At 45.0% G+C, this 15,582-nt stretch overlaps 2 protein-coding genes across 4 annotated transcripts; one reads left to right on the top strand and one right to left on the bottom strand.

The window, feature by feature from the left end:
• The first annotated feature begins 182 nt into the window (after nucleotides 1–182).
• Nucleotides 183–7,407, top strand: LOC142932672 (alpha-catulin). The gene is made up of 7 exons (XM_076076667.1): nucleotides 183–1,520; nucleotides 1,610–1,793; nucleotides 2,374–2,715; nucleotides 5,809–5,922; nucleotides 6,011–6,183; nucleotides 6,265–6,382; nucleotides 6,489–7,407. Exons 1-7 carry the CDS (start codon nucleotides 1,327–1,329, stop codon nucleotides 6,675–6,677), a joined length of 1,314 nt encoding a protein of 437 aa, XP_075932782.1. The 5' UTR covers nucleotides 183–1,326; the 3' UTR covers nucleotides 6,678–7,407.
• Nucleotides 6,918–15,010, bottom strand: zc3h6 (zinc finger CCCH-type containing 6). 3 transcript variants are annotated; one of them, XM_076076665.1, is made up of 12 exons: nucleotides 14,747–15,010; nucleotides 12,608–12,821; nucleotides 12,399–12,509; nucleotides 12,059–12,308; nucleotides 11,833–11,975; nucleotides 11,428–11,556; nucleotides 11,198–11,312; nucleotides 10,972–11,081; nucleotides 10,636–10,859; nucleotides 10,133–10,551; nucleotides 9,857–10,048; nucleotides 6,918–9,690 (listed from the first exon to the last, which is right to left on the bottom strand). In XM_076076665.1, exons 1-12 carry the CDS (start codon nucleotides 14,794–14,796, stop codon nucleotides 8,195–8,197), a joined length of 3,453 nt encoding a protein of 1,150 aa, XP_075932780.1. In that variant the 5' UTR covers nucleotides 14,797–15,010; the 3' UTR covers nucleotides 6,918–8,194. The 3 variants fall into 3 exon arrangements, with proteins under 3 accessions (XP_075932780.1, XP_075932778.1, XP_075932779.1); XM_076076663.1 differs by lacking the exon at nucleotides 14,747–15,010 and adding an exon at nucleotides 14,546–14,740; XM_076076664.1 differs by lacking the exon at nucleotides 14,747–15,010 and adding an exon at nucleotides 14,546–14,740 and having other exon boundaries at nucleotides 9,857–10,045.
• Between the last annotated feature and the right edge of the window lie 572 nt (nucleotides 15,011–15,582).

The following is a 15,582-nucleotide window of genomic DNA, read 5'->3' as shown; positions in this document are numbered from 1 at the left end:
CTGCTTTGATATACATGTACACACTACATATAAACTACATATTCAAAGTTTTTTGAAAACTCTTTAAACTGTTTTTATATTTGGTTGAACAAAAAAGTTTTTTTGTGCAAAAACAGCATTCTAATTATAGGGGTCTAATTTCCATCTCCATCGAAGTGGCTAATGTACACATTATTTATCAGGCTCACAATATAGAATGCTGCAGGAACCAGAAATGATATATATATGTCAGTTAATGCCGCTGTTGAGTGTCTTTAAAAAAGCGGTTGCTAACAAGTGGCTAAATGAGACTACACATCCTTATTGTTCCGACTAGTCCATCATCACTGCCCTGTTGTGCATCCATGCTTCAAAAATCATAAAAGTGGTGTTCATTTGTGAGGATTATCTTGCTGAACTAAATTTGGATGTATCATAAACGTATGTTGGCCACGGAGCTTATTTCTGCAATAATCCAAAGGAAAAATCACATTAGCTTTTATCAAGGGAACCAGTGCGATGCTAACTGTTGGTCTACAGAAATATGTCATCCCTGCACCACTCTATTCTACTCATTACGCAACTGAAGTCTGATTATTATTCCTTGAATTGTAGGAAGATGCTGGTTCTCAATGTCTCTTAAATATGCAATTTAGTGGTTCCTAAAAACACACTTTGATACAGGCTTAATTATATTTATTTATATTTAGCATGTCGAAAAGCAAGTGAAAAAAAGTTATATTATAGTATGTCAAAACAGTCATCAATGTATAAATAGTATATATTGTATGTTGATAAGAGTGATAAACAAGACATATAGTATATCAAAAAAGTCAGAGTATAGTATGTCGAAACAAATCACCAAAGTTATAGTTAAGCACGTCAAAAAGTCATGGTATGGTATGTCAAAAAAAGTAATTAAAAGACAGGGTATACTATATTTTAAAAAATCATCGTAAAGTATGTCATTAAAAGTCATAAAAAGTAGTAATATAGTAAGTCCAAAAAAGGTCATAGTATAGTGTTTTGAAAAAACTCATAATGAGTCATAGTATCGCATGTAGTACATTACCTCGCTACAGAGATGAGTCCTATTTCTCTCCTTACTGAACAAAAAACTAAAAATAAAACCTGTGCATATACGTAAAGAAAGAAAGGCAGTTAAACACTCAAGCTGGTCAGGTGACAGCAAAAAAAAGCGGTTGCAGTGTATGTGTTTGGTCAGGTGACCCCCAGTTGCTATGAAACACTGATACCAAACACAAGCTCCTCTGTGGAGCACATTAATTATAAATTCAGCGAACGCAGCACACTTTCTTTTGACTAGAGAGAATCCTTCTGATAACCATGTCCTCTTTATTTGATCATGGGTTGATCAGGACTGCGGTGGTGGAGCAGGTGGTCGCCCCAATTGCAAGTAATTTATGCCACTTGGTGCTGCTGTGTGACAGTGCAGAGGAACCTGAGCAGTTCCGTCAGCTGGAGGGCGCAGCTCAGGCTGTGGCTAAAGCTACTGGGAACATGGCAGCAGTGGCCTCCAGGTGCGTACATTGGGGAGTTTCCCGAGGTGTAGAAGAGACCGATAGGTGTAATGTATTATCAGATTAACACCATGGCTCTTTACTTCCAGGCAAATAAGTGACACAGAGGATGAGGTTTTTCACATGGAGATGTCGTCCCTATTGGAGTCAGTCACTGTGTCTGGACAGCATGTGCTGCTGGCAGCCCAGAAACTCAGCATTCAGCCCGGTTTGACTGAGCACAGAGAGGAACTCATCACTGCAACACAAAACGTCTTCCTGGGAGTGGCCAAAGTAAGTCCTGGTTTAAAATCGGACTGCAAGTGTGTTACTAAAGGCCGACCATTATACAAGAACCTACACATTTAAAAATATACAGACATAGGGAGGAAGCAATGGCTGCGGACACTGACTGATTAAAAGCAAAAAAAAGGTTTCAATTGATTCCACAGCTGCATGCTTTATACTTTCCCAGATGTTTGCTTAAATGGGAATACTACTCAACGCAGCAATAGGACAAACTGCCGATTCTTTGACATCTTTAAAACTTTTTTCAGTGCTTAATTTGTGCACACAACTCTAGTTTTCATTTCTAGGTTTCACCTCAGTCGTTAAATTTGATCAGTGCCATTATTGCCTGAATAGGTAATAATAATATTCTCACAGGAATACAGTCAACAGTCATGTGTGAAATATGAATAAGCGGCTCTACGTGAGGCTAAAATGTCCGCCTGCTTACATGTTCACAATGATAATGACAACATTTCAGTCAAAATGGTAGACTGAGCCAATATTGCCCTCCACAGTTCTATGCTGGTAGCATGGCTAAAAAGGCAAAGCAGTAACAAGTCCCCTTATCCGTCTTTCCTCTTAGGTTCTGTTAGTGGACGACGATGCTCTTGTCAGGAGAGTGGTAGCTGCTGCTGATCGGGTTTTGGAGTCCCTCTCTGAGCTCGGCTCCGCACCAGACATCAAGTCTCTGCTCAAATCTTTCCGGGTGTTTTCTGAGGCTTTGCTTTTCCTCAACAGTCTGACAGTTGAGAGAGCAAATGCCTTACGGGACCCCAGACAAACGAAACAGCTCCTTGATTCCCTGGAGACCCTGAGGAGGTGCATCTCCATGCTGCACACGGCCACGTGCACAACCATCAAACACCCCACTAGCGAGCAGGCGAAGCAAGCCAAGAGGTACATTCTGGACAAGGTGCACAGCACAGTGAGTGACGTTATTATGACTCTGAAAAGTGAATGCCACAGTGGATCACTGGGTCCTTGCGGGTATTACACAGGGAGGAGGAACAGTCTGTTGCAACTGCTCACTAACTCCCCCGCCTCCTCACTCCGAGGCAGTGGCTTTGACAGTGTGGTGAGAGATCTTGTGTTTCACTCTATGGTTGTGGCAAACACTTCTCGTAGAGAGCTTCAACAAATAGTGGTGGGTCATTGTCGTCACATCCTGCAGTTCTGGTCAGACACAAAAAGGATTTTAAAGTCCACAGAAGATGATTCGGAGCAGAGCCTTGAGAGTACCTGCACTTTGCTGGTGCAGCAAATACAATTGCTTGACAAAGCTATGACGACTGCTGTTCTTTATCAAGTCTTGGACGCATTTCCCACAGCATCGTCGACAGTTGAGGAACTTTTAAGTGCGTCGAGACAGATCCTGGGTGCACATTCCTCTACAGAGACGGATCTGTCCTTTATTCAGTCACAAGTCGAGGATGTCATATCTTCCACTGATAGAATAATCAAAGTGACAAATTTCATCTCAGCCGTCGCTGTCGATGCAAAGAGTTTGGAGAGCGTGGAGAACTCACGAGTGAGCCTCGCGAGGCTCAGGGCTCGGCTCGCACCTCTGTCCCTGGAGCTTGCCGATAACTCAATGCAAACTGTTCAAAAGATTCATGAGGGGTGTGAAAAATGGGAGGAGGAGACTAGTCAGCTTCAGGATGCTCTCAGTGATGTGATGGATGTGAGGGAGTTCACCAGTGTTGCTATTGATGAGGTAGTCAATGATCAGCATGGATGTGACTCAGCGTACAGAGAGCAAAGCTTTCAACTGTTTAATGAACATGCTGCAAACCTTATTTGTCACATGAAGCTGGTGGTTCACTCAGTGAGGAGGCACTTGGACAGAAGCGATAACCCCATCCACAGGAATGGTCTGCTGGTCCTGCTGAAACAGGTTCAGTCCTCTCGAACCAAAGTGAGTGAGTCAGTCAGAGATATGCTTTTAGGTTCCAGTCTAAACGTGGAGGCATATTCTACTTTTTCAGATAATGTTTCCGTGGCTATTCAGCATTTGAAAGTGCTCAGAAATGGACTGGACGGCCAACAGCATCCACATCTCCTGAGCCCGCTGCGAGAAGCAGCACGTCAGCCTGAAATCTCACGGCCATGTGTGCCGGTCAAAGACCCCTGTGAACTGAGCCCGGATCATATGTTAAGAGGCTGTCCTGTTTTAGAGGTTATGGAGAGGGATTCCCAAACCGAACATGAGGAGGAACACTCACATGAGGAAAGCATAGAAGCAGAACTGGCTCATAAATGTGACTTTGATGATTTACAGATCCCAGCTGTCTCCGTTGAGCCCAAACTGATCCACAAACCTCTCGAATTTGACCTTTTACCCCTCTTGTATGAAGTTGTGACTGTGACTAAAGGGAAAGACGTGACAGCACTCAACCGGGCCTGCACTGGTGTTTTTGAGCTGTCGAACTGTTACGCCCAAGCTGCAAAGGAAGCCGTGGCCATTGTTGATGCGGTTGATTGTCAGACGTTGGAAAGTTTTAGGGCAGAGCTGGTGTCAATGACTCCGCTGCTCGTCCAGACAGCTCAAGAAACGGCGATGAGCTCCGCAATGAGCACGGAGAGCGTCTACAAACACAGCACGCAGTTTACTGACCTTATCAACAACACCCGAAAGGTTTTACTGCCAGTAGCTGGAACCTGGTATACTGCTGTTTACACTGAGCTGCAAGGAAATCTGACGACAACGGCGGCCACCGTTACGCAGCAACTAAATGAAGTGATGACTTTATGCGCTGAAGTAGTCCAGCTCTTGACATCGTCTGATTTAACCTCCCAAACCTGCCAAGAAACATTCAGCGTTTTACACAACAAGCTGAACAAAGCCCAAAACAACACAAAGTATCTGATTGAGTTTTCCACCTCACTGGAAGGACAGGTGGATCAACTAGAGGGGCTCTGCATCCTCTGGGGCCTGTCTATTCAGGTTTTGCTGAATTCTCTTGATAAGATTTTGGGAACGTCAACTGCAATGAACCAGTTGAGCCCTCAGAAACAGCTAGCGGTGTTGTCGGAGAACTCGCTTCGAATCCAAGAGGCGGCGAGGTTGACCAGCCTGAGTTGTAGAAGTGCTTACAAATCCAAACAGTTAACAGGATACCAGGATGAGCTAAAAACCCTGACTCAGGCCTATCTCAAAGCTGCGGAGGAGCTTGACATCATGCCTAGTGTCATGCAACTTGCAAAATCAGATTTCTTCCAGAGACACCTTTTGATTAGAATCAGAGTGCTTTCTTCTCATTTAAGCAAGGCAAATAATGATTACGGCGCGGCACTTCAAAATATTGTTAGCATTGCTTATTTCGCTGCTGAACACTTCAGGGAGAACAACACAGAGGATGTGGAGAGAAAATTTGACAACGCAGCTCAAACGCTGTTTGGAAATGTCAAAACTGCGACCAAAAGAGTCGAGGACTGCTTACACTTCATCCGCAACCCACACGCTCGTTCCAACCTGAGGTCTATCAACGACCGCCTGTCTTTTCAGATCTCAGATATAATCAGCAGGGCGAGGCTCGCGGTAGAGACTCACTATAGTTGTGACACACTCAGTCTGGACGTGCAGATACAGTGCTGGTCAGCCAAAGCTCACTATGTGGTGGAGGAGATCAGGAAGCAGGATGGGATTCACCGAGAGGCAAAAGAGCACATCCGGGCTGGTCTACGGGGCAGAACACCTGAGGATATCAAAGAAGTGTTGGCCACAGTCCCATCTAAAGTCAAAGAAGTGGAATTTCCCTCTGACATGACAATGACATCATGGCAGAGAGGCAACACAGAAAGCACAGATGCTGAAGAACCAAATATTAACGTGGCAATCGTGGCAAAATATGGACCTGGAAATATTGAAAATGTAGGTATCTCATAATTAACACAATTTTAAATTCAGTTTCCTTTATGTCACAATAAACCATGTCCCTATATTTCTCTATAGGACGCTGTCGGATCTGGCCCGTACAAAGAGACTCTGTCGCTGACTTTCACGTCCCTTTCTCTAAAGCAAGAAAGTGACAGCTGGGATCCCAAAGACAACAAAATTGTCCAGATGACCAGGAAGATGGCTGACACACTGTGTTACATGACCAAGTACCTGAAGAAGAAAGGCCCAATACCGGTAACGACCACTAGAGGGCACTTTAACTGCCTTGCTCTTGATATTTGCAGGCACCCTCATCCGCAATCATTCCATCTTTTTTTTTCAGAATAAAGAGGCATTTGTCACTGCAGCCAAAGATGTGCTCTCAAACTGCCAGTCGGTCACTCAGTTCATCAGAGTAATTGCCAACCACTGCCTGGATAAACAGTGTGCAGTTGAACTCTCCTTCATAGTTGAGCAGATTCTCACCATCACTAACCAGCTCAGCATCATCTCCAGGTAAGAAGAATAAAAGAGATAAATCACACGCTGAACTAAGCTAGAAAATAATAATGAAGAAAGTTCCTCATCTCTACTTAGTGTCAATGCTGTAACACCTGGGTGCAAATCCTCTGATGAGATCCTGGTGAAGAACGCGCAAAATCTGCTGCAGACGGTCCTGCGTGGGGTCCGCGCTGCAGAGACGGCCTGCATCACAGTAAATCTAACAACAAAATCAAATCTGTAACGATATGAGGTCTTTTCCATGTTCTGTATATAGAAGACACAGCTCTCAAACTTATATGTGAACCATCTCGTTGCAGGGTTTGAAGCAGCCAGAGCCAAACTCAGATGGTGCAGAGGCTACAGCTTTGTGTTTCCAGTGGAGGAGGAAACTGGAGATCCATCGAGCCCAGCAGACCTCTAACCCAGAGACTGATGAGCTGGGTTTGAGGAAGACCTCGACCCACCCGGCAGCACCCAGTCTCGCCCCGCCAGTTGGCTTTAAGTGACCCCTTCAAAGCACGAGTAGTATTTGTGTCTCAAGAAATAAGCATCACAGATTTAGTTTTCTATTTGATATAATAATGTGAAACCCACTTAATCCAGACGGAGCATTTCACAGACTGTCATGTTCAAGGACATTATACAAGGAAGTATAAAATATTTTGTGTCGATGCTTAGATTTGATATAATGCTGGAGATGTCACTGATTGTGTGCACGCTAAAATGAGACGATGCAACTCGATGTGTGACTTTGAAATAACATATTGTATGTTTTATGTCTTTATTTCAGTTATTCATAATAAAATCACTGAAAAGTGACAAGCATGTGTTGTTAAAATGCCATATAGTATTATCACAACCATAACAATCAAACAGACACAAAAAAAAGCATTATTCATTAAAACACTCAAAAACAGGCTGTACATGTGATACAAAATAGGTATATACAATGTGAAATATGAAAATGATTTTTTTTTTGTTTTTTTTTAAAGTACATAGCTTAGTTTCAGTCCGACACGGCTCATCTTAACAGAGACAGGAGCGTCAAATAATACAAACCGACGAGCATTACGCCACCTTAAGCCCACAATATTCACCTCTTGAACACATAACCTCATCTACAGTCAACTCCAACAAAATGCAACATTAAAAAATAAAGTCTCAAAGCAATGCAATGTGACCAAGATAATATTGTCTTGCTTTGTATAATAAACTTCTTATTCTGATGAAAACTGTTTACTCGCTATTTACAAGCTGGTCAGCAGTGAGTGTTTGGAGGAATGACTTAAATTAAGTAACCAGTATTAAGATACTTAATTAGCTGTCCTTACTGCTGGGTTAGCGAGTGAGAAAAGCCCACCGCAGTAACTTTACATCCACAAAGCATTTAGGCCACTTCTAATCAGAAAGGTCCGACGATGTACAAAAACCCAAGTTAAATGGCTGCAATGTTTCAAAGTGACACATTTCCTCTCAGCTGAGCAGGGAACGGTCTCATGTTATGATTATCTGACCTGCTCATGTCAGAGGTTGACAAATCACAAACTCATATCAGGGTGTTGAGTAAATACAAATGTAAATATTCAAGAAAACATCTGTGGACTTATTGTGAAGAAAGTCAAAGTGAGCATAAACAGAAAGATCTCATAATATAAAAGTGCCTTGAAATAAGGAAATACAAAACTTAAGGGAATTCTTGCAATTTTTGTTAGATGGATCATTTTGGATCATCTCTCTGAATGTATAGTGAGTGCAGATCTATTCTACAGGGTGTGTGTTCCTCGTGAAAACTATACAGGTTCCCATAGTTTATTTTCTTCGGATTCGTTTAAAACACGTGAAAATTACACAATGATAAAAAGACCTTAACATACACACAACAATATCGTGGTTCGGTTAAAAGTATACACTGAGTCCCCGTACTGACAGATGTGTGGCACACCAGACCGTGTGTGAATCTATACAGAAATAAATACGTTAATGTAAAGCTAAATGAAGATGAACAGACACGTCTCTGGGTTGTTTACTGACAGAAAGGGGAAGCAGTGGGATCAAAAGTCTTGAACACGTCTTTAAGTGTCCTGTCGTCTGCCTCCTCCTGTCCATCTTCCTGTTTTGGTTCTTCCTCCATGGCCTCCTCCTTGTCCTTCTCCTCCTTTTTCTCTTGCTTATTTCCTTCCGCCTCCTCTTGTGCTCCCGTGGAGCCCTGTCCTCCTGGTTTGGCCTGCCTCGGGTCAGTGTACTGGGGTCGGATCAGCCCGGCCAATGCCTGGATGGGGAGGTTATGAACTGCAGGGGGTTTGACCGGTGAGGCAGGAGGCACTGTGGGAGAACTGGAAGGTGGGGGCTGATCCGAGGCCACCTCTGTGCTTTTGGCCTCTTCTAAAGAGCCGCTCCGTTGGGTTGGTGAGAGTGGCGGAGTTTTGTCCTTCTTAACTGGGAGTTTCAGAATCAATATCTTTTTGGGAGGCTCTGCTGGCTCCTTCTGACCCTGCTCGCTTTGATTACGTGGATCGTACAGACTGATGCCCCCCAGGATCGTAGTGGGACTCTCTAGCCCTCCACCAGAGGATGCCAGACGAGGGGCATAAGGTGGCAGCCTCTCAGGCTCCGGCTTCACTAGGACAGCATGAGGGGAGGAGCTAACACTGGCCTTCTGTAGCCTCGGGTCCACGACTCCTCCCACAGAGAAGGGCACTTTCTGACACAGCAGCTTGGAGTCCAGACTCCCTGTGCGCTTGAGTCTGGGGTCCAGAGTCTTGTGCTGACGCGGATCTACAGGTCTTTCAGCGGAGGATCGGGACTCTAGAGATCCAGAGGGCAATCGACTCATACGCTCCTTCAAACGTGCAGCGACCAGTCTGGGGTCAATAGCTGGAGGGCTGGAGACGGGGGGATGGTCAGGCAGGCTTGTTCGGTTCATCTGAGCATCTGCGATTAGAGGTGGGAGGGGCAGGTTGATGGAGTTTTCCTGTTTGGGCACGAGGGACGGGATGAGGTCCTCAAGGCCCCACACCACAGTCTGTGCGAAGGCCGGGCGCTGGAGCAGGATGTCCACCCGTATGTGGCTAAACTGCTTTAACTGGCAACGAGGGTCTCGCAGCACCACATCGGGGCCAGCATCTAGCGGGATGAGAGCAGCTTTGTCCCTGAGCTCCCTCTCTCCCTCATCATCCTCGTCTCCTGTGGGAGGCTTCTGAGGAACAGCATGGCGATAGGAACTCTGCTCCATTGGTCTCACCTTCCTGGGGTCTCTGGAGAACCGCGGGTCTGCAACGCCATCGGACTCCTTTTTCATACCGTGGGGTCGCTGTCGAGGGTCTGTCTTCACGCGGGGGTCGCTGGGTGGGGCCCTCTCCTTCACAAGCCGAGGGTCCCCCAGTGCTGGAGCCGCTGGGGCAGTCGGGGGGGGCTTGGACTGAGACTGCTGCATCTCACTCTGCTTCTTGAGGGATTTAAGGATGGAGGAAACACAACTCCCATCCTCCTCGTCGCTCGAGTACCAGTTTGTAGTTTCATCTGCAAAAAAAGATCAAATTATAATTTAATGTTTGTAAATTGTCTGTGTATAAGCACCTTGTTTACTGACGTGATTGGAGCATTTTCTGAGGGGGTTCTGGTTTTACCGAGTTTTGTTTTATCTTAATTAAGTCAGCACACCTGCTTCTTGCCCGGAGCCACTTACCTCTGTTTGCATTGTTCTCGTCCTGGCCCTCTGCTCTCTGGGGCTCATTTCCCTGTGGATGTGACTCTTGCTGTTGCTGCTGAGTCAGGTGTAATAAAATGGCCTTCTGTACAGCCGGTGGTAAGGACTGAAACTGTGACTCTGCACCCATCTGCTGCTGGAGGTTCTGCATGAAGGCCAGACCAGGGTCTACTACAAAGAAACACAATTTTGCAATTTCAGCGAAGCTTAAAAGATAATTAACCTTTTGCATAACGATATTAATATTACACTGACCTCCTTGTGGAGCCATGGCCTGGTTTCGGAGGAAGTTGCCGAAGAACTCTACTGGGTTCTGACCCAGCGATGGAAAAGGGAAGAGACTCTGCAGCATCTGTAGATCTGGTGGAGGAGGGAACGGAGGCCTCGGCATATTATTCGGAGGGTTGAGAATGGGTCGGTTTCCATGGAAGGGTGGGGGTTGACCCGGGGGCATCGGTGGTGGCTGCATTGGAAACCTGTGTGGTGGGTGCTGCCCTGGGGGGCTCTGTGGGCCGGGTGGTCCAGCAGAGTGACCCATGGGAACAGGAGACCCAGGGGGAGGAACAGGAAGCGCAGAGGGGCCTGGAGGCACCATATTTCCACTCTGCGTGTCCTCGGAGCCTCCGCTAAACTGATTGGAGCCTTCCCCCTGATTCTGGGAGAAGTTGGATCCGCTGAAAAAGATAATGTGCACAATGAGGTTGATAAGAAGCTCTTTAGAGTTCGATTTGAGTTGGATTACAGATGATTTTAGTTACCTCAGACCAATTTTTTGTGCCAAGTCTACAGTAGGTTGAACCGTGATTTCAAAAAGGGAGGGGATCTTCTTCCCCGCTTGGCCGTCTGTAGGACTGCTCTGACCAGGAGTGGGCAGCAAACCCACCCCAGGAGGAGGCTTCGGAAGGGGGGCGATACCCTGCTTTCTCAGATCCTCCAGCTCCAACTCGTCCTCACGGGCGTTCTCCTCCTCGGTGTTAATTATCTGATAATTGAGTCACAAAGCAGAAATAAGACAACCGTTGGCCATTACAGCAGAGTAGCAGTTGGCATAGAAGGTTTAAAGATAACGTAAAACACTTTATTTTTGTTTTTACCTTATCAAGCAACTCTTTGGTCACATCGTTCAAAGCCTCGTGGGAGAATTTGCAGTTGTCCCCTTGATAACATTTGGCTCCAGTATGAAAGAACTTGCACGGGTATTCATGTGCACTCACCGGTTAAGGAATAGGACTAATTCAAAAAGGTGTAATGAGCTTTCACTGAATCATGCGACGCGATGACACAAATGTACTTAAAACACGTGTGCATAGTGAAGGATATTGTGCATGTAGATGCAGTTATCTCCTTTACTGCAGTACCCTTGGAGGTAGAACTTACAAAGTTCCTTTTTCTTATCCGGTATGACGAGCTCATGTTCAAACTTGCACTGTTCCCCCTGTGGGAAGAAAAAATATTTTAACTTTCAAGTAGAAAAGTGTTTATATATATATTTTTTAAATATTTCAGCGTACATTGTTAAAGCGAGTAAAACCACATTAGCGCTACTATACCTTGATGCATCTGCCCTCCAGGAAATACTTGCAGATGTATCTCCCGTTGTGCTCAACTGTGTGCTGATTGATGAACTCCTTGCTCATAATTGGCCGTTTCTTCTGAAATCCGCAGGAATTCTTTCCTTCCTGCGACACAAAATAAACAACAAGATGTGGTCTTAGTTTTGTCTTCTTCTCAGCTCGTGTATCAATGTACGGTACAAACTGTGTGGTACAAAGCTGGACAGTACGGTCAAAAGCTGAAACCCTGGGAAAAATAAAAGAATGGTGAACAATATATACAGTACTTTAGCTTGATTCCTCATGACTAACATTACATTTTATTTCCTTAAATATTAGAGGGCAGTTGTTTCTAAAATAATATATAACACTAACACATCTGGCTGTTTCAGGGCCACTTACTGGCATCATGTCTTCCATGCCCTGGTCTCCTCCTCGGCCTCGTCCTCGCCCCCCCCACGGTTTGCCCTTCAGCTTCTTGTTCTTGTAGAGCATCCCACGTCCTCTTCCTGGGCCGCTCCCTCTGCCCCTTCCTCTCTGCCCAACTGAGAATGAAAAGTAAATAGTTAAATCTAGTTGATGAATTACTACACGGGTGATCTGATTTGAAAAGTGGTTGATTTCATACACTGCTGTTGTTTCATCCCCCTCATGCTTCCTCTCTTCATCTGGTCTTTGGCATGGCGTCCCCTTCCACGACTCTGGGAGACGCAATCCTTTGACTGCGGGTACTCGGACATGTCATCTTCATAATCCTCCTCCTCTTCCTCGTAGTCATACTTGTCATCGCTGTAGTCGCTGTATTTGTCAAAATCACTGCTCTTGTGCGGCGGGGACTTCTGTGAGTTGCCATGGCCGCCCTTAGAATCCCGTCCGTGCTGGCAAGTCAAACGTCAAAAGAGGGAAATGTCACACAATAATGCCTTCATGAAAATGACGTGTCAGCGTGCCAGCGGCGGTGAACTCACCTGAGAGGACTGGCCATCGGATCCCTGGCTCTTCCGGGTTTTGGGTTTTTCCGGTCGGTCGTAGTCGGAGTCATAACTGTCCGAGCTGGAGCTGCTGGAGGGGGAGTGGTGCTGAGGAGAGTGCAGAGGGGACGAAGGAAAAACACAATATTAAAGTGAATTATCAAGAGTAGTTCAAACTCATGCCTTCATGAGGTATTATATCTTACTTTCTGTCTGTCGCGCCTCCTCCTTTTGGACCTCCTCTTCTCTCTGGTCTTTTTGTATCTTTTCCTGGAGTGCCTGTGAGTCTTCTCTTCTTTCTCTTTACCTTTGTCCTTTTCCTTCTCTTTGTCTTCATTCACCACTGCAGCCTCTTTGTTCTCCTCTTCAATTCCAATCCCTTCATCATCTATTTCTCCATCTTCCAGTTCGCCGTCCTCTCTGAAAAGAGGGAAACAGTCAGTAGAATGAGTATAAGTGCATTTATCAGCCTGAGGCATAATTCAAAAGTTGTTTACTTCATGAGCAAAACATCTGATGAGCAAATAACCCAGAATCACCTGCTGTAATGATTTCATAAGAACTTTCATAATGTATTTTCCCTTCATTTGGAGTAAAGTACTAAATATCACACCAGACAGTTTGCAAATTGCCGAAGCCTTTCCTGCACCAAAACATCTCGTCAATAATTAAAGGCTTAGTTTTAATTTCCTGTGAACCAGTGTGTGGTTTTTTTCATGAAAGCCAATTAAAATTCTCTGATTTATGAGTATGATTTAGGCCCACATAAAACCTTAATGACAAAAGGTCCATAATGAATTACTGCAAAGTAAAAGCAGGTTATTCTTATTTAAATAGCTAAATGGAAAATATTTTGATGGGATGTCCAACAAACACCGTCCTGTCTGGCTGAAAGGCCTGAGCGCTCCTGTAGGAACATTTCGAGGGCATAATTGCAAGAATTGTAAATATTTAATAGGCAGGAAATCTTCCCAGGAGCATCCGATGCTGGACACTGCAATACAATGAAGTTAATGTTTGAAGACAGAAACGTCTATTACTGTGATGAAAATGTTGGCCTTTCTTTCTATGACTTTGCTGCTGCACCCATGACCCCTGTGTCTCTGTCTGCAGTACTACAACGTACTACAACGAGTACTACACATCCACGCCGTTTGTCGTCATGTGTCAGACAAGAATGCTCAACACCAGATGAAGGTCACCAGCTACCTCTTCCTCTGACACCAGTGCAAATCAGGTTTCAACCGGGCACCCTTCATAAAGCCACCTGATACCTCAAATTGTTATTTACTCCAGTTAAAGCAGCGGAGACCCAAAGATTCAATATGAAACATTTGCCAATTTAGATATCTTTGGGGAAAACTGGCATAAACGTACTCTTTCCTGTTGTCACATTTGACCAAAACCATGTAAGTGAAGACTGATAAATGTAGGAAACTACTTCATACTAGCATCACTGGTAGAATACGTATCCCAGCATACCTATTCAACTTGTAGGTGCAATAAAACCACAGTTATCTTTACTGAGCACAACTATCACAGTCCAACCAAACACTACACCAGTTGTTTCTCCTTCTTTGCTTGAACTTAAATCACCTGGTGACATATTTGCTTTGACACCAGTAAACTCTTGACCCTCTTTTGTTAACATGGTCTGATAACCCATCAAGTACTACAGACCAATCCCAGAGGACACAGGCCCGTGTTCAGCAGAAGCACATAATAATCTCTCCATCCTGCGTGAACCCTGTCAGCAGTACCGCCAGGTGCCCGGTAGGGGGAGTGCAGTACGGAGGATGGGCGTGGCTGTGCCGTTAACATCGCAGTCGCAGTTGGCAACAATGAAGCCATGAATTCATCCACAGAACCACGACAACACAAACGATGAGGTCTGCTATCTTGCATGGAAATGATCGTGGATGAGTCTTGTCGACACTAGGCTATTTGGACAGCGATATTCACTTGCACCAAAGAGGCATGCAGAGATGTTTTTTGAGGGGGGTGGGGGGAGAAACCGTGGACCCTAGACCCCTGCAATTCATGGTTAAATGAGGAAAACAGTAACACAAGCACGTAGACCCACCACAGCACTCAAAACGCACAGATGAGCGTATTAAGAATATTGCATAAGAACGTTACTCGACCTTTCATCCCCTGCAAGCTCAGAGTCTGTCATGTTTTTGTCAAGAACAGGGGCTGGGGGACTGGAGACAAGGCTCACAGAAGCCATTGGAAAACGGATCTGCCTCCCTTCTCTCCGGTACAAAGAGTGAATTAACTCAGTCACTCAAGGAGACGTTGGGTTGTGAGAGATGCTGGAAGATTTCAGACTGGAAAAAACTCACGGTGTTACATGTCTCGACAGAGACAGTAAACGGACACTGTCCTCTTTCATTTCAATGACGTTTTAACTCTGTGAGCACAGCTTGATGCCCCGCTTTGCTAATGTCCCGTCGGTTGACAGCTGCCATGGTGAAATAGAGGAGACGGAGGGAGGAACAGACAGAAATGTAACCATGTTCGTTGATTTCAGCATCTTCATAGGGTTTCTCAACAGGGACATCATCTCAAAATGGCTTCTGAGGTCTGCAGCACATTCCTAAATCATGTATTCCTCTACGTATATATATAGTCCTTTAAGGATCAATCTAACTTGGTGGCAACGGATCCTCGTCTGCTATTGGTCAGACATTACGCGGGTGACGAGAGCTGCGATTCTTATTGGTTCAAAGTAATGTCAGTTATTTTCAACATCTGCAACAATGAAGCGGATACGACGCACGGTTTTGTCCTTTGTCAACGTTTTAATTTATGAATGTGTGTATTACGCAGTTACAACAGCCCGAGTTTATTATGTTTTAGATTGTTTTTATTTTAAAGCAAAACCGCTGAAGTCAATTCCCTTCATCGTGTTTTTAGTGGCTACGTATTTCGTCCGTTGTGTGAGCTCAGCTTCACGCGCTCGTGCAGTCCTGTCATTGACCACCAGGTGTCGCTCCGAGTCTACAAGCCAAACCTTAAAAGACTTGCTCGTAAAACTGTGACAAATGCACATAATGTACGTCCGGTAGTGTTTATCAACAGACCAACACTAGTCTCAAAATGAGTGTTATTCTTGATAGTCTACAAAACAATGTGGCCTTAACGGTTATCGTTAGCTCTCAGTCAGGCTTACCTGATC

This window comes from Anarhichas minor, unplaced genomic scaffold (genome assembly GCF_050575085.1).
Source record: "Anarhichas minor isolate MPS153535 unplaced genomic scaffold, ASM5057508v1 ptg000058l, whole genome shotgun sequence".
Taxonomy (NCBI): Eukaryota; Metazoa; Chordata; class Actinopteri; order Perciformes; family Anarhichadidae; genus Anarhichas; species Anarhichas minor.
This window is presented reverse-complemented; position numbering and strand designations above follow the sequence as displayed.

Bases quoted from the DNA above. Each gene is read 5' to 3' on its own strand.
- LOC142932672 (XM_076076667.1), top strand. From the start codon at position 1,327: ATGTCCTCTTTATTTGATCATGGGTTGATCAGGACTGCGGTGGTGGAG. The intron at 2,716-5,808 runs GTGAGTGACGTT...CTTTCTCTAAAG, and splicing joins TGGACAAGGTGCACAGCACA to CAAGAAAGTGACAGCTGGGA. The intron at 6,184-6,264 runs GTAAGAAGAATA...ATCTCTACTTAG, and splicing joins CAGCTCAGCATCATCTCCAG to TGTCAATGCTGTAACACCTG.
- zc3h6 (XM_076076663.1), bottom strand. From the start codon at position 14,631: ATGGCTTCTGTGAGCCTTGTCTCCAGTCCCCCAGCCCCTGTTCTTGAC. The intron at 12,309-12,398 runs GTGAGTTCACCG...TTGACTTGCCAG, and splicing joins CCGATGGCCAGTCCTCTCAG to CACGGACGGGATTCTAAGGG. The intron at 11,976-12,058 runs GTATGAAATCAA...TTTCATTCTCAG, and splicing joins GGGGATGAAACAACAGCAGT to TTGGGCAGAGAGGAAGGGGC.